At 48.3% G+C, this 20501-nt stretch overlaps 2 protein-coding genes across 2 annotated transcripts in view; one reads left to right on the top strand and one right to left on the bottom strand.

Annotated features, from left to right (window-relative positions):
* RHPN1 (rhophilin Rho GTPase binding protein 1) overlaps positions 1-20501 on the bottom strand; it is a 974759-nt gene that overhangs the window by 438910 nt on the left and 515348 nt on the right. The window lies entirely within an intron of this gene.
* On the top strand, positions 633-3249 carry MAFA (MAF bZIP transcription factor A). Its single transcript, XM_050941465.1, has one exon. The coding sequence runs from the start codon at positions 738-740 to the stop codon at positions 1617-1619; it is 882 nt and encodes a 293-aa protein (XP_050797422.1). The 5' UTR covers positions 633-737; the 3' UTR covers positions 1620-3249.

Here is a 20501-nt window from a genome sequence, read left to right as displayed (position 1 = left end):
CAAATTGCACTGGCTGTTATAGGTGGGGAGGTGGCTGCCCCCGCCTGGGGAGGCGGGGCCATGCAGTACTCCGTATAAAAGGCAGAATGCTCCATTCAGCACTTCACTACTTACAAAGCGGGAGACGCACCGCTGGTAGCTGGAGCTGCTGAGCGTGGGGCGCAGGGGAAGGGGGCCACAGGCAGAGTCCCTCGGTGGCGATTGCCCAGCGTGGTGGCTTGGGGGGGGCATTGTCCTGAGCAGTCAGCCTCGGGGGGGAGAGGGCTGCTGCCCCACTGCCTGCAGAGCCGTAGGGGGTGGCAGAGCAGAGGTTGGGGGGCTCTTTGCACTTGGCAGCCGCCGTCTGCCAAGCCAAGCCGGAGGCGAGACGCGAGAGGCGGGCGCCAAAAAGCCACTGGTGCAAGAGCCACTTTGCAAGCGCAGTTGCCCACCGTGCGGGGACCAGGCGCAGCAGCGGTGCCCTCGCCCCTCCCAGCCGGATTCCCGGGCAGCGCAACTTTTCTCTGAAGACCCCCCGGCCCCGAGCGCTTGTCCGTCGCTTTCTGCCTGCGGCTCCCTCCATGCGCCGGGTGCAGCTTTCCCCGCTGAGCCCCTGAACGGCACAAAGTCTCTGTATTTCGTGCCCCGCCCCGGCAGGAGGCGAGCGGCTCCCCGCTTTGCAGGCGGGCTGCGCCGGGGCGACCCCGGGCCCCTTGGGCGGGCGCAGCCAGCCCCGCGCCGCCGGTGCATGGACTGAGATGGCCTCCGAGCTGGCCATGAGCGGCGAGCTGCCCACCAGCCCGCTGGCCATCGAGTACGTCAACGACTTCGACCTGATGAAGTTCGAGGTGAAGAAGGAGCCGCCCGAGGCCGAGCGCTTCTGCCACCGCCTGCCCGCGGGCTCGCTCTCCTCCACCCCGCTCAGCACCCCCTGCTCCTCGGTGCCTTCCTCGCCCAGCTTCTGCGCGCCCAGCCCCGGCGGGCAGCCGGGCCCCGGCGCCGCGCCGCACCCGGGCAGCGCCGGCAAGGCGCCGCTGGAGGATCTCTACTGGATGTCGGGCTACCAGCACCCGCTCAACCCGGAGGCGCTGAACCTCACCCCGGAGGACGCGGTGGAGGCGCTGATCGGCAACCCGCACCCGCTGCACGGCTACGAGGGCTTCCGGGGCCAGGGCTTCCCCGGCGAGGAGGCGGCCCCGGCCGGGCACCACCACCACCACCACCACCACCACGCGGCGCACGCGCACCACCAGCACGCGGCGCACCCGCACCACCACCTGCGGCTGGAGGAGCGCTTCTCGGACGAGCAGCTGGTCAGCATGTCGGTGCGGGAGCTGAACCGCCAGCTGCGGGGCTTCAGCAAGGAGGAGGTGATCCGCCTCAAGCAGAAGCGGCGCACGCTGAAGAACCGGGGCTACGCCCAGTCCTGCCGCTACAAGCGGGTCCAGCAGCGGCACATCCTGGAGAACGAGAAGTGCCAGCTGCAGGGCCAGGTGGAGCAGCTCAAGCAGGAGGTCTCCCGGCTGGCCAAGGAGCGGGACCTGTACAAAGAGAAGTACGAGAAGCTGGCCGGCCGCGGCTTCCCCCGGGAGCCGCCCCCCCCGGCTGCCCCCAAAGCCGCGGCCGAGTTCTTCATGTGAACGGGGACCCCGCTCCCCGGGACTCGCCCGCCGTGTACATAGAGGGGCTGGCTGCTGTACATAGACTCGCGTCTCTGTGTGTGTCTCCCGGCTGCAAACAAACTCACAAAGCAGGCGCGCACCCCATGCCGGGCAAGGTCCCCGCCGCCCCCGCTTGCGTCTCCTTCCCTCCCCGCCTGGGCTGCCCACGAAAGCCCCAGCCCCGCTGCGAGCTCGCTGCGTTCCGGCCGCAGCCCCGGGTCCTGCCCCTTGCAAGAGCCACGCGAGTTCCCCCAGCGCATCCTCCTGCCGCTGTGTGTCTAGGAAAAGAGCCCGAGCTGGGACCTGCCGAGGCGAGGCAGCCTCCAGACAGTCACACGCTCACTCCTGAGTCTTAACACGTTGTGATCACGAAAACTTTAAAAAAAAACCAAACCCGTCCAGCCCAGGTAAAGCTTTGGCTGGTGGGAAAGACAAACTGAACTTTCCAAGACTTGAAGCAATAGGGGGAAAAATGAGCAAACCTCTGAATGTTTTTTCTCTCCTGGAAAACTGGGTAACAAACCAAAATCGTTTGGGGAGAAAAAGTGCATCGTAATGAAATCCTGCTCTATACTCTTCTCAATAATCCTACTAATTAATAAAGCAGCATCCAAGGAACTGTGCAACTTCGCTGTGGTTCGTAGAAGACTTTTTAAGCAATCCTGCATGCAGGACATGTATGGTATTTCAATAATCTCCCCTTCTTTTCTACTAGAACAGATGAAGAAAAAGCATGATCCAGGTTTTTTTTTTGGTAATATTTTTGTTTTGTTTTTTTTCCCAACGGTCGGTTTTTAGTTTGCAGCACTCTTTTTGGGTGCATCTTAAATAACAAATAGTCTTAAAATGTTTGCAAAGTGTTGTTTTCTCTCTCAGTGGAACAGTGCAGCAAAACACTCACAAAAGGGACTGGAATATGTATCTTGGGACTTCAGACTCCAAAAAAGAGTTGAGTTTACCTGCTTTTTAATCTCCTTCCTTTTCTTACTAATAATTCTTCTTGTTGTTTTAAAAAGGAAACCTGAGCCAGACTTAACTTATTTAAAGGTGTCCACTTGTACATATGTAGAATTTAGTTAATTTTTTTGCCCTTTTTTTTCTGAGCCTATATTTTGCTTGGTGATTTAAGAAAAAAAAAAGCTTAAAAAAATCACAAGTCTTAATGAAAGTTTGTATGTAATAGCATGCAAATAATATAAGAATTAATTAATTATGTTGAAAAAGCCGAATGCACTATATACAGGAATCAATTGGATTAAATAATACTGTTGTTTTATAGAGATTTAAAATTATCTATGCTGTTAAAAATATTGGAAAAAAGTTAACATTCTAAGATGACCTGAAAGGCAATATAGTAATATATGGACTGCAATCAGTTGGCTGCTATATCACTATGCACCAGATTTATTTATTAACTCCTGGGAAACAATATTATTTTAACCTTGATGATTTTGAAAAAGAAATGGCAATCTTGCAATTACACTTTGTGTGAAAGTTTAAAAAAAACAGTTGGAGTTTTTAACAAGTTGCTTATTTTAAAAAAGGAAATCTTGGGGAAAACTGTAAAAGTCTTAAAAACAAACCACGTGTGAACTTTGGCAACTGGTGCATTTTAAATAACCAGTTTGTTTCAATTTCTGATGGTTTTAACTCTGTTGCATCAAGATAGAACTTATATTCATCTAGAGCTTCAGTTAAGTCTTTTTATATGAACTGCTGTTGAGCCTTGTGGGCTATTGCAACCTCAAAAACACCTATATCTTTTTTTGTTTTGTTTGTTCTTTGAATTGTTTCCTTTGTGTTCAGGCATCAATGCAAAAACTCATTTTAGCTTTCATTTGCTACAGACGAACGAAAAATAAATCTCTTTAGACATACCTATCTTTTTTTTGCCTTCCTAGTTTTTGTAGGGAGGGGACATAGTTTGAAATTTTTGCACTGGTGACCATGGTGATTGTCTCTTTTGGATTAGATGTTTGGGGGACATTTTTAAAGCACACTGGTTTCTTTGCTTTGTGTACCAGAATGAAATATGATGGATTAATCCAAATGTGAGTTTGAGTTTAAATACAAGGGCAGGGAAACATGCCACTGCAATCCTTGGACTGAATGAATAGTTAAGAAATTATTTTAACTTTGTTTTGGTGGCTCTAGATGAAACAGTGTAAACTCCCACCTTAAAAATTCGTTTTCCAGTTTAAAAAATGTACCCCCAAAATTGATATCTTTGGAAAGATTGGTAAAAATTGACACTTTTTTTTTTTAACGAATGCATCAATATTTTGTCCATTTTTAAAGATGCACTTTCTTATTCTTCTGGGCGATGTTTAGCTTTCTAGTTTAGTTTAAAGGACAGCACTTTAAAAATACAGTTGCTGTGTTTGGAGAGCAAGATACTAATAGTAAAAAAAAAAAATACATTTAGGCTCATAATTTTTCTTCCCAAGTTTTCATCTACGGGGGGAGGGAGGGGAATTTTGAAAACATTTTAGTGCTTTTCTGGTACTTTTTCCTTTCCAAAGATTTGGTTTGAAATAATTTTAAAACATCACAGTTTATTAGCCTGATTTATTTTTTGTTTAAATGCTGAACATTTTAAATTTTGAGAGAGATTCCTTGGAATTAAGTGGTGGTTTTACACTTTTTTTTGCCTTTTAACTTTCAGCAGAAACACTTTATCTGAATCATTCCATTTATGGGATATGCTTTATTTAAAAAGTTTGGTTTTAAAAAGGACTATTAAATTGAACGTTTTTAAGTGCATGTTTTAGACCTCCATTTTAATTTTCAGAGTGCTGAGATTTAGAACGATAAAGGATTTGATCAGAAATCGGAGCATTTTTTCTGCACTTGCCAGTGAAATCACTTTCTTTTTAAACCAAGAATTATTTCCATACCAGACGAATGCTCCGAGTAGTGTATAGTGCGGTCTCTCTCTCATACCCAAATCAGTCCATTGACTGACTTTTATTTTAAATCGTTTTATTTCCCCTTACGGATATTGTTTAAGAATCTTTAATTTAAAAAATAATCCTCCCCAAACTAATATTTTAAACTGCACTTTAAAAATAGAAGAACAAGCAGTGAATGGCTTTAAATTACTTTAAAATGACCAGAAATAGAGTGGATTAAATTTGTTAAACATGCCTGTGGTGGCGATCCTCACGGGAGGGAATCTTTTGGGTGCCAATTAAAATCCCTTGTACTAATTGATTTATTTCTTTTGTGCTAAACAAATGGGAAAAAATCTGAGTGTTTCAAATATTTAAAAAAATTAAACCAGAAAGCTTCTGCTTTGGCACACTCTTCCCCGCCCCCTGACTCCCCTCCTTTTTCAGAGTCTGATTTTGAATTTTCCCCCAGTTTCTCTGAGCCTGGCGGGTTTGCCTTAGACCTTGTGCTGCTTGCACTTTGCAGATGTGAAACGGATCGCTGGCTGGAGGCTTTGGTAGGGTGCAAAGTCGGAAAGCTGTTCCCCGAGGAGAGTCTCCTTGGCCTGGGGGAAGAAGGGTTTTTTTGCTTGAGGGAAGCTGAAATGAACACTTGGCATCTGTTCGGCATTGCACCAGTTTAATTTAATGGGAGGGGAAAATGGCACTAAATGTGACGATGGGACTGAGGATGGCGGGTGAATGGGAGAGTGACAATGCTGCTGGTGCAGCTGCCTGCCTGGCACCTTTTATAGACCACTCACAGAAGTTAAAGATGAAAAAGACCAATTAGCTTATCCAGTTGATTCTCTTGGCCAGGACAGGCTTGGTCTGTATTGTTCTTTTCCCTAGTGCTTTATCCAGCTTAGTTTATCTATCCCAAGCGAGGGGGCATCTACCCTGAATACTCAGCCTAAATTTCTCCCCTTATGAATTTTCCTTCCAGTTCAATCCACTCCCACCGTCCTAAATATTGTGGGAATTTCTCTCCCTGAATTGTTCAGCTATTTTTTAGGCAGATATTCTTTGCCTCATGATATGCACAGTTAGCGAGATTCCTGACTTCTCAAAGCACTTGTTTTGTGGATATGAAGGCGCCGTGTGTGTGAGTGTGAGAGAGAGAGAGAGAGAGAGAGAGAGAGAGAGAGTGTGTTGTGTGTCTGCTACAGACTAGATCGGAATCTCGAAATCCAGAGGTTTAATATCCACAGAGAGATCCCCATGCTGTATAGATAAGGGCCTGATCCTGATTCTGCTCCGACATCCTGGTGAATTTTGCTACTGACTTCAGGGGGAGCAGGATTGGGCCCTGAACATATAGAAAGACGCTCTCTCGGAGAGTAAAAATGCAAGATTCCTGCAAAACCTGCCTGTGCAAGTGAAGCACGCGAGTATCCCTGGCAAAGATGGAGGGAAACGCGTCAGTCAGTCAATCCCAGAATTGTTTTCTGTCTTCTTGAGTCTTGTTGCCCTGTGGAAGTCGTGTGTTGTTCACACCCCCCCCCCCCCCCAACGGGGATTCGGACAGTGTTAACGGCAGGGTTTCTCTCAAATGGGCAGGGCAGGGCCTGCGTAGGATTAATTTGCACTGGACTTGGGTCAGTCATTCGGATTTGATGAACGGCCACAAGTGTTAACAAGGAGGAAGCCTTTTGGGAAGGAAACTGGCTCCATTTCTTTTAAAGCAAGGGAACCGATACCGTCTTTGATCGTCGAATTTCGTCTTGTAAATTGCACCACTTGCTGCTTTGCATTTTTTTTGTTTTGTTTTGTTTCAGGGCCCTTCCCTGGTGATGACCCTGAAGCCTTTTTTTTTAGTTTTTATTCAATTCTAGTTTAATTTCCCCATTTCATTGTGAGACGGTGACTATGGGTTGTCAGATCCCCAATGTTTACTTAGTCTATGCTGGGTCCCAAGCCCCTGCAGTAGAAGTCCCCCCGTAATTCCCCTGCATCTTTCCACCCTTAACCCCCACCTCTGCATTTTTCAGACAGCAGCCCCTGCCCAAGCCAGTGGGTGTTACTAAATAAGGAGAGCAGAAAAGTTGGTGAGGGAAAGGGATTTCACTCTAGGAGAGGGGCTTCCCCCTCCCCCATCATAATGACTTGAGACTCATTCGCTCAGAAGCAGTAACTCTTTAGGCCAGCGACTGAAAATGAAGCTGTGAGATAGCAGCCCGATTGGAGTAGATAAGACTTGAAAAGTGTGTCTCTGAAAACCAAGGCTAGGAAAGTTTTCACACCCGCAAAGAAGGATTTTGTAATATTGCCCGTCTCTGGGCTAGATCGTCTTCTGGTGTAAATTAGGTTGGCTCCATTGTGGATCTAACGCTGTTTGGATTGTGCTCAATGTGATCTATGTAGGGTGCCCAGACAGCAAGTATGAAAAATCAGGACAGAGTGTGTGTGTGTGTGTGTGTGTGTGTGTGTGTGTGTAAGTGTGTAATAGACACCTATATAAGAAAACCCCCCCAAATATCAGGACTGTCCATATAAAATCGGGACATCTGGTCACCCTAGATCTATCTGCTTTCTGTGTGTATGTGTACATGGTCCTCCGTGAATCATGTACACTTACCCCCTTGCACTCCACTGAGATCAGTTAACTTCACATATTGCAGTTTTACTGTGGGTGTGTGTGTGCATATGATATTCATGCATTAGTTAACTCCATGGATTCCCCATTACAATCCAGTCTCTTTTAAGTAGAGTACCGGTCATTCAGCTGTTTGTAGACCGGTCAATAGTCACTTAGTCTCACTCAATAAGCAACTAGACTATCTTGTGCTCGGATAGGCCCAGGAACAGCGACTTCTTCGGCAGAAGGAATAGTTGAGTTGCTTTTTGGCCATTCTTTAGCTTGAAATCTGTCGGCAAATATTTCTCCCTGCCCCGTTTCATGGGATTTAGTGTTAACATGACTATCTTCACTCCCCTATCACACCCCTGCTCAAGTGCATGGCTCACAGGAGCAGAATAAAAGACCAAATACAATGCAATGTGGACTTGCTTGCACTTCATCTCTGGGCTGAACTGGGACCATGCTCCGAGCCAGGCTTCCCAGGTCATTGAGTAAAATCACGAGCCCTTTGAGCAGAGATCTTGACTTACACAGTGACTCCATTGTACCTTTTGGGTTAAAGTGTGACCGCTCCCTTTTCTGTGCCCCCAAGTCCGATGGACATTGGTGGCGGTCTCCCTGCTGTAGTGCGTTCTGTGACAACGGCGGTTGGCATTAGCCCTCAGCTTACCATAATGTACTATCCGAATGGAACTGCGGGACATGAAGTGAATTGATCTTAGCGGAGTGTCAGGGGGAATGTAAATGATTTGTGTAAAGCGATGTGGCCTCATTTGGGAGGACGGGGTTTCGGAGAAAAGACGTTCTGAAAATCGAGGTCTGATCCAGACACAGGATCGGGGTGGGTCATGCCTACACAGGGCACAGTAGTGATACAACTTGACTATATATGTGTGTATATGTCCCATATATTTATAGACACACGTCAAGCAGACTGGTACGCTAGTCAATTGCTGAAATTTTCCGGTTTAATTCTGAGTCCAGCTCTGCCTGGTACAGGGCATGGGGAGTGTGTCGAATGGTTCCTGCCTCGTTACTGGCACACAAAAGAGGTAGCTACATAAACAGTGGCATTTTCCATCCTGAGTCTCGGTGTATATTTGTGCGCTCTATTTATTTCTTATTAATAAGGGGCAAACCCGGCCCCCGCTTTGAATCTTTAGCTCTCCTCTGGAGTGCCCCCTGGTCACTTGCTTTGTTTTAGAACTGGGTAATTTGTGGCCAAACCCACTGTGAGGCAGTAACAGGAGTAACGCTCAAGGGAATGGAGCAACTCAGGAGAAGGCACAGTGAAATAGGAACTGTGTCCAGTCAGGTCAGAAACCCGGCTCGCCCCGTGCAATGCACAATGCATTTATTCGCTGGGCAGAAACTCTTGAGTTTAGCGCCGGGCTAGGCTTCCTGGCTCTAAGTGCTCCCATCCGAACTTGGCCTGCTTCAGTGCTGCTGCTTTTCTCAGCACACTGACAAAATAGTCCAGTGAGAGTGGGCCCGATTCTGCTCCCGTTGAGATCTGTGGGAGTTTTGCCATTGATTCTGATGGGAGCAGAGATGAGCTCGGTTGCATTTCCCGAGCAGCCCGAGTGATTTCTCCATTCTGGGCCTCGTTTGTGCTGGGGAATGGGCACTGGCCTCCTGCTTCAGACTCTGGGAACCAGGGGGTCAGGGCTGAAATATTTATGCCCCATGTTGATGCCTCTTTATTCACCAGCACCCAACTAACTAACGCAGGAGCCTTTTGTGGAGGTCTGATTCTTGCGGTTCTGCTGGGTGGGGTGGGGGGAATGTGTCTAATTTTTTAGCAATTTCCACCCCTAGATCTCAGACCACTTCACAGGGGCGGGTACCCACCAGCTGCCCCATTGTATAGATGGTGAAACAGGCAAGAGAAAATGAAGTGAGTTATCTAAGGCAACACGGCAAGTGAGGGGCCGACCCGGGAACAGAAGCAAGGCCTGACTCCCTGCTGAAATGGAACGGGAAAGTTTCGGCTCCCACCCAGTGCAATTTGCCTTTCGGCCGCTTTACAGTGACGCTCCCTCGGCGGCCCTAGAGGGGGTACCATGGTACACCAGTTCCCTGGGGCTTGCCCCCCACTCTACCGACCCACCCAACTTCCAGGAAGGTTGTTGGCAAAAGCAAGTCCTAGATTCCATGGCCAAAAGTGATCGTGTCATCTGACCCCCTGTGTAACACAGGCCCGAGAAGGGCTCCCAGTCGTTGCTAGAGCAGCCCTGCTAGGAAAACAGCCAAGCTTCATTTAAGAATTGGTCTGCGATAGACAATCCACCGTGCTCCAGTGGCTAATAACCCCACTCTGCTAGAAACAGCCCTTGGTTTTCACCTACCCAGGAACCCGCTTTCCCAATTCTGTCTAAGCTGCTCTTTGAGTCAGTCCTTTTTTGGCCGGCGGGCAAGAGGCTGGGAGGTTTGTCCATGTAGCCAAGACCCCCACGCCTGAGTTCCGGACAGGTTCCAGGGGCAGGCCTGGTGCCGGGGGAGGGGAGAGGAGAGGAGGTGACCAGTCCCCTTGCAGCAGCTGTGCCTTTTTGCTCTCGGGTTTATTTTTTTCCCAATGTTGTCCCTGAAACTTGCCTCCAAAAAAGGAAAGTGCTGTGGCTGTGAACTGCCAAATGTGCGGTGTGCCCATGTGTGGGGCAGGGCGGGTGCCCTGTGGATTCCTCCCTGGCATCCCAATTGTGACCTTGTAGTAAGAGTCGTGTGGTTAGTGCCGGGCCGTTTCGCACTCCCCTTGCCCTCGCTAGCTGCTGGTGAGCCAGCCTCAGCCGCCTTCAAATGGAGTTTGAGGCAAAGGTTCTCGACAGGCCCAAACCGACGCCGATCCTACGGAGATGGAAGGAAGCCTGCTAGGCACTGCCACCTTCCCTAGCAATCAGGGATTGGGCCCTATGCTCTAGCCTTGCTTGAGACACTGAAAACAAAACAACACCCGGGCTACGTTTTCTCCAAACCACTTTGCCCAGCCCTACCCCCTCTCGCTACTGCGCTGTCCCCTGGCTTCACATTAGAAAGCACCCTCCAGGATGCAATTCAAAGCCAATCACACACGTCAGCAAAACCACAAACAACTGCCTGGTTTTGCGTAGACGAGCCAACCCCATAATGCCGCTGCAGCTCTGGAGATGTCTGTTTCTATCCTGGGTTAAGGCGATGCCTTTGCATACAGGATAAAGAAAGCAGATGCCAATTCTTCCCCCTCGTTAAACTTCAGCAGGCTGGTGCTTGGGCCAGTCTCTCGGGTTGCTGGTTTCCTTAGGAGTTGTAAGGTGAGGGTGAGAACTGAGACTTTTTCCCATAGGAGGAGAGGGGCTTCCATGCCAAGGGCTTAAGGATAGGGCTAAATTTGTAATGAAAGAGGTGCTGGGACTGAAACAATTTATTGGCTTTCATAACTGACAGGGCAAGCTCAAGGTGTCGGGGCTCAGCCCTGGCATGACCCGGCACAAATGAAGCACTGTTTAATGAACCTAGCGCTGATATGCTTTGGCACAGGGGGGAGCAGTTGTGCCTGAAACATGGTGCTTCCAAAATTCAGATCCCTCTGCTGTCTATACAGTTTTTTGATTTTAACCACAGCGATGTGGTTTGGGGCTAGCACAGGGCTATTTAATGTCTTTTATTTAAAATTGCAAATGACAGTTTGGTGGGTTTGAATCTCCCAATGCATGGAGCAATGCCAACAACTGACCCAGTAGAATGAATAGTGACCACTTCACCCCTTCACCCCCCAGAAGTGGAACAGTTCAGCTAAAAATTCTTTTTGCCCAAGTTGGGTCAGTGTATTACAGGCGGCAGATTCAGATCCACCTCTTCAATTTCTCTCTCCTGCGTAGACAACAGATTCCGCTGGCTAATGCCAATACTAAATGGAGGTGAGGGTGAAATAGCATCTATAAAGCGTGTGTCCCTGTCCCTCTGAAGACAAGCTAGAAAGTCCCGAGCCACACTGGATGCCTCTCTTAAGGGTTGTAAATCTCATTTGGGGGTTAGAGAAATGCAAGGGTTTCTGCTGCCTTCTCTAATTCCCCTCCCCCCAATTAAAGGCACTGTGCTAGTTTCCCCCCCCCCTTGCTGAAATCTGCTGAGCTCCCCCCTTCCGATATGAGTTGTGTATTTTGCCTGTAAGATCATCCCCTTCAGCATTTTCTCCCTAGCTCCAATATTATGACTATTATACAGTATTGTATACGCCCGCACACAGACAATACGCTGGAAGAAGTCTCTTGGGTCATTAGACTTTCTTCTCTTCCCGCTCCCCCCTGCCCGCCCCAATCTATCGCCAAGTTTTCCATGTGTAAAAAGAGCCTTGTGTCCAATGCACAAAACTGCTTGTGCAAATTGTCCTTGAAAACACCCTAACTATGTGAGCGATTTTCCAGGCAAACAAGGGTATGTACATTCTCAGCTTGCTCCCCTAGGCCTGAGTTTCCCACCCCCCTACTTCCCCGAACACGCATGCCCACAAGCTAGAGAGCGGCTAGCGAGCTGGTGCGCACACATCTGTCCACCCGGAGCAGAGGGGAATTGGTCTGAGTGTGCCTCCTGCTTAATCCACCAACAGCCGCTGGTTCCCTAGAGTGTCGCTGCCTGGGAGCTTGGTGCAGGCCACGAAGTGTGATTTATCCTTCCCTATAGATCGTGTGGAAGTACCCTGACGTGATCCAGTTGAGTAACAGTCTGCAGCGAGTTATCAGCCCCTCCCTTTCTCTGGACATGCACCAAGCTCCCGCTGCGGCTTCGCTTCCTTCTTCCCCCTCGAAATCCTACCCGAGTTAGCTCCTGGGGTTTGGCCAGCCTCCCTGTTGAAAATAGCCCCCTTAATAATCCAGCCCTGAGTCCAGCTCTTGGAATGGAACAATATTATTTTAAGCTCTCCTGGCTGTCGACAGGGGCCAGCCAAGATCCTGGCCTGGCTCGGCCCCAGTGCAGGGCAGGCTGTGCTCCAGTTTGCAGAGAATTCTCCTGCTGTCTGTGTCCCCCGCCCTCTCCTCTGTCCGTGGAGGGGGACAGGCCGGGTGAATTTTGCAGCCTCCTTGGCAGGTCGCGCAGCCTTTGGCAGCTGCTGGAATCCTGACAGGCCAGGGGAATTCTTCTGACGTGCAAGCGAGGCTGGGATCCTGCTCTCCGTGCACTCACCCCACGCAGGGAGCTGATTCTGGGCCCCATTGAGGGTGGGGAGGGGAAGCGCTTTGTTTAACCCTTGGAATGCCACTGTCTGGATCGCTCAGATGAGACCTTAAAAACCAACGTCCTGGGGATCCATGGCTCTGCGTGTGGGCGTTCGAGGGCCTTCCCCTGTGTCCTGGCCTGGGTTTCCCCTCCTACTCAGAATGCTCCATTCCGCACGCGGGGCGGCTGCGTTTCCCAGGTCCCTGGTGGCCCGTGGTTGCGGGCGGAAAGCACGCCTTAGAAATGACCGCTAGCGTGGGCACAATTCACAGAGGCCACGTTGACCCCTGGGCTCTGAGCGCTGGCGGAAAGGGGAGCATTCAGGATGCTTCTGGGGCCTTTATCCGCTTTGGGCGGGGACGGGGCTGGTGAATGACAATGCCCTCGAGTTTGAGCCCAAGCAAGCGAGGGTTCCAGGCTAGTGTGTGAGGTTCCCATCAGGTCACTCTCCCCAGGCTGGGTCTGAGCGAGGGGCTGCGAGCAGCAGCCCCCCTTCAGAGCTCGGTTCCCAAGGGCTCCTTGCTGCTGGCTTGTAAGTTCCCTCGGGAACCCTCTCCCTGGATATTAGCCTGCAGTTTCCATGCCTTTGGCAGGGCTAAGAGGAGCTGTGACCTTCTTCATTGCCCTGGATCACATGCCTCCTGCCACCTATCCCTGCCTCCCTCCTTGGGCAGTGTCTCCTTCCTCAGCTCATCCCTCACCCTCTCTAGCTAATCACTCTCCCCTGCCACTGTCCACACAGGGTAGTGTTGCAGGAACAGCATCGCCTGCAATGTCACCCACGCCAAAGGGAGCCTCGGTTTCCCCCGAGCGAAGTCGTCGTGCGGAAGGGGTGATAGCCCCTCTGGTTTCCCTTCATCTCGTGCTTCGCTTTGGAAGAGCCTTTGGGGACTTTGGGGTTTGCAGCGTTCTTGTGCGTTGCATGTCTGTCTGCCGGGGTGCAGGCAGAGCACGGGGTGAGTGGTGTTGGGGGCATCTCTCTGACCTGGACCATGGGAATGTGGCTCTGTCTTGTTGAGGAGAGAGTGGAGTGAGCACAACATGGCTGTGATGGTAATGCAGGGGACCCCCTGAACCCGGGGACCTCAGTTGAAGAGTAGAATGTGCACTGTTGACAATGTGCCCTGAAACTGGTGAGCTAGAGGGTCACGCGCAGACGGGGCCTGTGCAAATTCTTTCAGCGTAGCCAGCCAGCCCTTCCAGCCCCCGGCTCCCCTCCCTACTCTGCTTCTTGAGCCTACCCTGCACCATCCCCTGCTATACCAGCCCAGGGCTCCCCCAACTCTGTCCAGTGCCCCTCGCTCTTGATCTGCAGCCCTCCTCTCCCTCCCCGCTACTCCAGTCCTGGAGGCTTTGTTGGAGAGAGACTGCCAGGCATGGTGACTTCATGGTGTCTCTTAGGGGCTGGCCAAAAATCCCCTGGGGCCCAGATGTGGGGGGCCCGTAAGTCATTCCCATGCTCCCTGGTTGAGCGGAGGACTCGAGTGGATTGAGGCTAGCACATTAGCCCCTCCGCATGTTGGATTCAGCCAGGAGGACTAAGACTCTTACAGCTGACAGGAGCGCTCTCCAGCTTTCCCTGCATGTTTGCATCAGGCTGTTGTGTAGGCCGGGCCAGTTTTCGTCCCCCCCTTGGGCTGCAGCTCTGAAGGATGCTCCTTAGGGCTTTGAACTCCTGGTGTCAATGAGAGCGAGATCAGGCCTTAGAGACTCGTCCCAGCGGCTGGGTCTTTTCAAACTAGGATGAACGAAGCACTGGAGAAAGTGCCGTAGGGAACTCTCCTGCGGATGACTGATGATGACCATGGCTTCTTCCATGGGAGGCTTTTCTAGTGCTTTCCAAGCTTTCATTACACCTCACCAGAGGTGTGGAGAGCAATTTTAAAGGGCCACTGTCAGCTTAAAATCACAGGCCAGATCCCCAGCTGGCGTAAAGGGACAGAGCTCCACCGAAGTCAATCCAGCGATGCTCACTCACGCCAGCTGCGGATCTGAATAAATGGATTGTTTCCCCTGCGTAATGGGCATCAGTTTGTATTACTGAAGTGGAAAAGACTGTAAATGTTCAGTTTTGTTTTTCACTGTGTTTGCCCTTTGCACGTCTCCACCTTTGGACAAGGGAGAGCAGTGACTCACTTTCACACTGGTTTACGACCAGTTTCACTTTCTGGCTGGGAGTCCTGCAGAGTGTATTTGTTTAAACAACTGCTTTCAAATCTGTGCTGAGGTGTGGGAACCTTTGAGCTGGTCTTAGATTGTAGCACAAAATTAAATCGTTGCACATGGAGAAGCTGGGACTTGGAGAGGTGAAGTGACATCTCCAAGGTCAGGCTGGTGGTAGGTCATTGACAGAGTTAGGAGAAGACCCAGCTCTTATGACTCCCACTCCTGTACTTTAGCCCCAGGACTGACCCAGCCTTTCCTATTGGATCTGACAAAATGACCTAACTGAGCTTTCTGATCTCAAATGTCTGTGATGCTCTGAGACGGTGCATCGTGAGTGTGCGCTAAATGTATTGTTCTCTGTGTGCAAAACACATCGTCTCGCACAAATGATTAGACAAATCATTGTAGATACCCAGATTTTGCAAATAAGCAGACAACCAAGATAAAACAACTGATGATGCACCACAAAATACACTTTGGTCATTCATTTGCCAAGTGTAGCTTCAGTTTTAATTATTGATACCAATATTCCCTAGTTATACTACTGAATGTACTGCAGTGTATTTTGCAGAAGTCATGACGTCTTAGTAACATGAGACCATCCTACAACACTCGGCTATTAAATTGTTGCTGAGAAGCAAGGAGAGGAGGCTGTTTGGGGTACGTGGATTATGGGACTTGTGAACTCAAGAAGACTGAACAAAGACTAATGAATGTTGATGGTATATTATAAAATTATTTTAACTGCTAATGGTGATGGGGTTTTACTAACTGAGTTATACTGATGTAAATCTGGAGTATAACTCCATTGGCTTCTGTGGAGTTACTCTGGATTTAAACCAGCATAACTGAGACCAGGAGCTGGCCAATGAGAGAGTATGTATTTGTGTATATAACCCTGAGATGCTGTTTCGATTACGTATTTTGCCCTACGCGCTTTTTTAATTTTCTCCAGTTCTTTGAATTCTGGTTTTGTTTAGATACTGTTTTTACACGTCCCCCACAGCATGCCTGCCTCCTACCCTCTGGCCCCTATTATTTATATCTAAAAAACAGTCAGACACATGAGACGTGTTGCTTTGTGGCCTGTCGAGAAGCAGAGTTAATTTGATTTTGATTGATCGTGGGTTTGCGAGGTGTTCATTTCATTAGTTTTCAAACTGACCCATGGCAGGCTGCAGGTCGGTCTGTCTCTCTCTCTCTCTCTCTCTCTCACTATATGCAAACCAATGTTTAGCAAAGCGCACAGCTATGTGTCCAAGGAGGAGGGCATCGAGCAGACTTGCAGTTAGGACCAGTTCTGCTGCACGAACCCAATAAGTTGTAAATCCACAAACAGGCAACCCCCCCCTTTCAAGAAAGATATTTATGGAGAAAAGGGGCCAGAAAGTAAATGCAAATGGTAGAAGATATTTGGTCCAAAGTTCTCCCCCCCCCCCCCCCCCCCGTCGGCCTTCGAGGGAAACTCTCAAGGAGTCTAAATAAAAACAAAAATTTGACACTTAAATTGTTTTTAAAGAATAAAAAACCTCTTGACTTTTTTTAAAAAAATTGTTTGAGAGTAAGTGAAGTTATTTGTAGATGGGGCGAGAACTGAGCCTTCTTTAGCTGTCCGGTAACCTGGATCATTCCTTGGGCCCAGATGTCATGTGAATCAGCAAGTGAAACCGACTAGAAACTGACCATGAAATTGGCCAGACTTTTCTGTCCATACAAGTGAAGAACAAAGGGCGAACAAAATACAACTCTAATGGGCTTTTTTGGAAGATTCTTTCTGGTTTAATAATCTCAGCTGAGTTTAGTGACCAACAGGGAATTTTCCTGGAAAGCCATTTTATTTTAGTGTTGCTTTATGCACACAATAAACACAAATAAGTGCACTGTTTCCAGCCCCAGACACTAAACAATCATGAGCCTGGCCCTGCAAAATCACAGCATTGGCTAAAAAAGCATGAAATTAAAAAACTCACATTCTGAGTCGTTTTCATTTACCTTCTTGTTTTGAAACCCTTAGGAAGCATTTGAGTCACATTTTTCCTTCCTTAAAAAAATGAAACTCCCATATATTCCCATGACTCCAGCAGCTGGGGCTTGCAGCACTGTAATGGTTCCATTTGTTTATAATAATCTATCTGTCCAGTTTATTCCACACCCATTGTCATGGTACAATATTTCAGCATCTTGTCCAGTTGGGTGATCCTGAGCAAAGAAGAAGAGGCCACACATGAAAATGGAAGATAAACGTGAAGGCCAAAATTTTCAAAGGTAAGTGCCTGGAATGACTTCCTTCCTCTGTTTAGATTGCAGGGACTGGCTCTTTAGCCACGTCTACACAGTATACTTCTTTCAGCAGTGGGCAGGAGAGTACGTACTCGGGTGGCCTCCCAATATAGGTTGAACTAGCTCTGTGGATGGTGAGGCCTGACTGAGCAGAGAACAGGCTCTACCAGCCCACTTCCCGTCTACATGGTTGTTTTTTGGGGGTTGGTGTCCTGCTGCAGAAAAAGCCTCCAGCAACAGGGACAGGCTTCAGCAGTGGGCAAGGCTCAGAGCCTGTCGCTGACACGTTAGTACCCACCGCAGGGTGGCTGCAGCCTGCTTTTCACTGCCGTGTGTAGCTACACGTATCCTACACGCCACTGGAAGTGATGTGTGGGGTAGACGTAGCCTTCCTCTGTGTGTGTAGTGCTCAGTGTAATGGGGTCGCGATCTGGGCTGTGGCTTCTAGGCACGGCTGCGATACAAATCATGACTAATGGGCCTGAGTACGAATTTACGTGCCTAACGTTAGTCATCTACATTTGCTAACTGTGTGTTCAGAGCTGCTATTAATATATCGCCCAAGGCCAGTGAGGTGCTTTACTGACCGTGAATGCAGGGGCCCTGCCCTGAAGGGCTTGCAAGTCTATTTTCTGTTTCCTAAAATGCCCCAATGTAGGTAGGGGTTTGTCTTTAAATAGTATAAAGTCTTGCTAGGCAGCTCTCGAAAAGTCATCTGCTCCCAAGGTATTTTTAATAGACGGAATCTGGGTTTGCCATTGTCCTGTGTGAATCCAGTATGCGACACATGCACATGGTGTTTTGAGTGCCCTCTGGTGGTAATATTATTTTTACATTTCTTGGTACAGGAAACGGCCTTTTATAACTTATTTATCTGGAATCCATGGTGGAAAGATCCGGGTAGGGAGTGTATATTTGCAGCTGGGAGGAATAAAACTGGTTATTTTTAGTAGCAAACTTTAAGGTCTCTCTCTTTCCTTAGAAAACAAAGAAAAACGTCCCAAATCCTAAGCGAGCAGAATATTATTACACTAGTAATTTAAAAGGATCCCTCTTTCCCCAGCCCAGCGAATGGAAAAACAAAGATTCTTTATTGAATGATCTTGTGTATGTGCACGCTAGCACCCACTCCTGGATGGAATCAGAACTGCTCAACTACATGTGACCCAATCGAAGTCAATAAACCGGTGTATTAGAGGGAAATTAGGAGGGTTAAAAACGGATTTCGAAGAGCTAATAGCTAAAGATGTAAAAACAAACCAGCAATTCTGTAGGTATATCAAAACCAGGAAGCCTGTGAAAGAATCTGTGGGTCCGTTGCATCACTGGGGTCAAAGGGACCAACTAAGAAAAGTAGGGACATAACTGAGAAATTCAATGGTTTCTTTGCATCAGGCTTCACTGCAGAGGATGTGGGGGAGATATCTACCCAGATTCGCTCTTTGCCGATAATAAACATGAGAGACTCTCACAGATCGAGGTATCAGAAGAAAATTTATAATTTAAAAACGAGTAGTTCACCAGGCCCACATGGTCTGCTCAAGAGGTCTGAGAGAGCTTAAATATGAAGCAGCTGAGCTGCTAACAAAAATATGCACCCACTCCTTAAAAAGAGCCACTGTTCATGAAGCGTGGAGAGTAGTGTCTGTTGTACCCATAGGGATGATCCAGGGAATTATAGGCCAGTAAGCGTCACAGCTATACCTGGCAAACTGGTTGAAACTATAATAAAATTCAGAATAACAAAACACCTGGAAGATCATGGTATGATAAGGCCTAACCAGGATAGTTTCTGCAAAGAGAATCATGGAGCAGGTAATCAAAGAAATCATCTGCAAACACTTGGAAGGTGGTAAGGTGATAGGGAATAGCCAGCATGGATTTGTAAAGAACAAATCGTGTCAAACTAATCTGATAACATTCTTTGATAGGATAACGAGCCTTGTGGATAAGGGAGAAGCGGTGGATGTGATATACCTAGACTTTAGTAAGGCATTTGATACGGTCTCGCATGATATTCTTATAGATAAGCTAGGAAAGTACAATTTAGATGGGGCTACTATAAGGTGGGTGCATAACTGGCTGGATAACCGTACTCAGAGAGTAGTTGTTAATGGCTCCCAATCCTGCTGGAAAGGTATAACAAGTGGGGTTCCACAGGGTTCTGTTTTGGGACCGGTTCTGTTCAATATCTTCATCAACGATTTAGATGTTGGCATAGAAAGTACGCTTATTAAGTTTGCGGACGATACCAAACTGGGAGGGATTGCAACTGCTTTGGAGGACAGGGTCAAAATTCAAAATGATCTGGACAAGTTGGAGAAATGGTCTGAGGTAAACAGGATGAAGTTCAATAAAGACAAATGCAAAGTGCTCCACTTAGGAAGGAACAATCAGTTTCACACATACAGAATGGGAAGAGACTGTCTAGGAAGGAGTATGGCAGAAAGAGATCTAGGGGTCATAGTGGACCACAAGCTTAATATGAGTCAACAGTGTGATACTGTTGCAAAAAAAGCAAACATGATTCTGGGATGCATTAACAGGTGTGTTGTAAACAAGACACGAGAAGTCATTCTTCCGCTTTACTCTGCGCTGGTTAGGCCTCAACTGGAGTATTGTGTCCAGTTCTGGGCACCGCATTTCAAGAAAGATGTGGAGAAATTGGAGAGGGTCCAGAGAAGAGCAACAAGAATGATTAAAGGTCTTGAGAACATGACCTATGAAGGAAGGCTGGAGGAATTGGGTTTGTTTAGTTTGGAAAAGAGAAGACTGAGAGGGGACATGATAGCAGTTTTCAGGTATCTAAAAGGGTGTCATCAGGAGGAGGGAGAAAACTTGTTCACCTTAGCCTCCAATGATAGAACAAGAAACAATGGGCTTAAACTGCAGCAAGGGAGATTTAGGTTGGACATTAGGAAAAAGTTCCTAACTGTCAGGGTAGTTAAACACTGGAATAGATTGCCTAGGGAAGTTGTGGAATCTCCATCTCTGGAGATATTTAAGAGTAGGTTAGATAAATGTCTATCAGGGATGGTCTAGACAGTATTTGGTCCTGCCATGAGGGCAGGGGACTGGACTCGATGACCTCTCGAGGTCCCTTCCAGTCCTAGAGTCTATGAGTCTATGTCTCACGGATCTCTTAGAATTCCTTGAACATCTTAATAAAATGGTGGATAAAGGAAAACTGGATGAAGTAATTTATTTAGCCCCCCAAAACACCCTTGAGAAGGTCCCAGGGAAGTATCCTAAGTAGTCATGGGGTGAGAGGCAAAGTAGAGTCCTGGATCAATAACTGGTTAAGAGACAGAAAATAAAGAGTAGGATTAAATGGTCAGTTTTTATCATGGCAAAAGGTTAACAGCAGAGGCCTCCAGGTGGTCCGGTGTTAGTTAACGCATCTCGTAATGATCTGGAAAGGGGGTGTCTGCAGTGGGGTAGCAAAATCTGGAGATGATACAAAGTTATTTAGGTCAGGACCTGAGAGAACTGCAGAGAGACCTTAGCAACATGCGGGGGAAGAAAAAATGTAAATGCCGTGTGACGGGGCACTCACCTCTTGTGAGTGCCTCCTGGAGTGTGGGTGTGGTGCTGCAGTCTGTCCTGCCTCAGGCACCCCGGCAGGTTCTTGACCTTGCTAGATGGGTCAAGACATCCAGACAAAGTATTTGTCTCTTCCTTTTGGCGTAGTTTTCGGCCTGCTTTCTGGGCTCA

The sequence above is a fragment of the Gopherus flavomarginatus genome, chromosome 2, assembly GCF_025201925.1.
Source record: "Gopherus flavomarginatus isolate rGopFla2 chromosome 2, rGopFla2.mat.asm, whole genome shotgun sequence".
Lineage (NCBI taxonomy): Eukaryota > Metazoa > Chordata > Testudines > Testudinidae > Gopherus > Gopherus flavomarginatus.
This window is presented reverse-complemented; position numbering and strand designations above follow the sequence as displayed.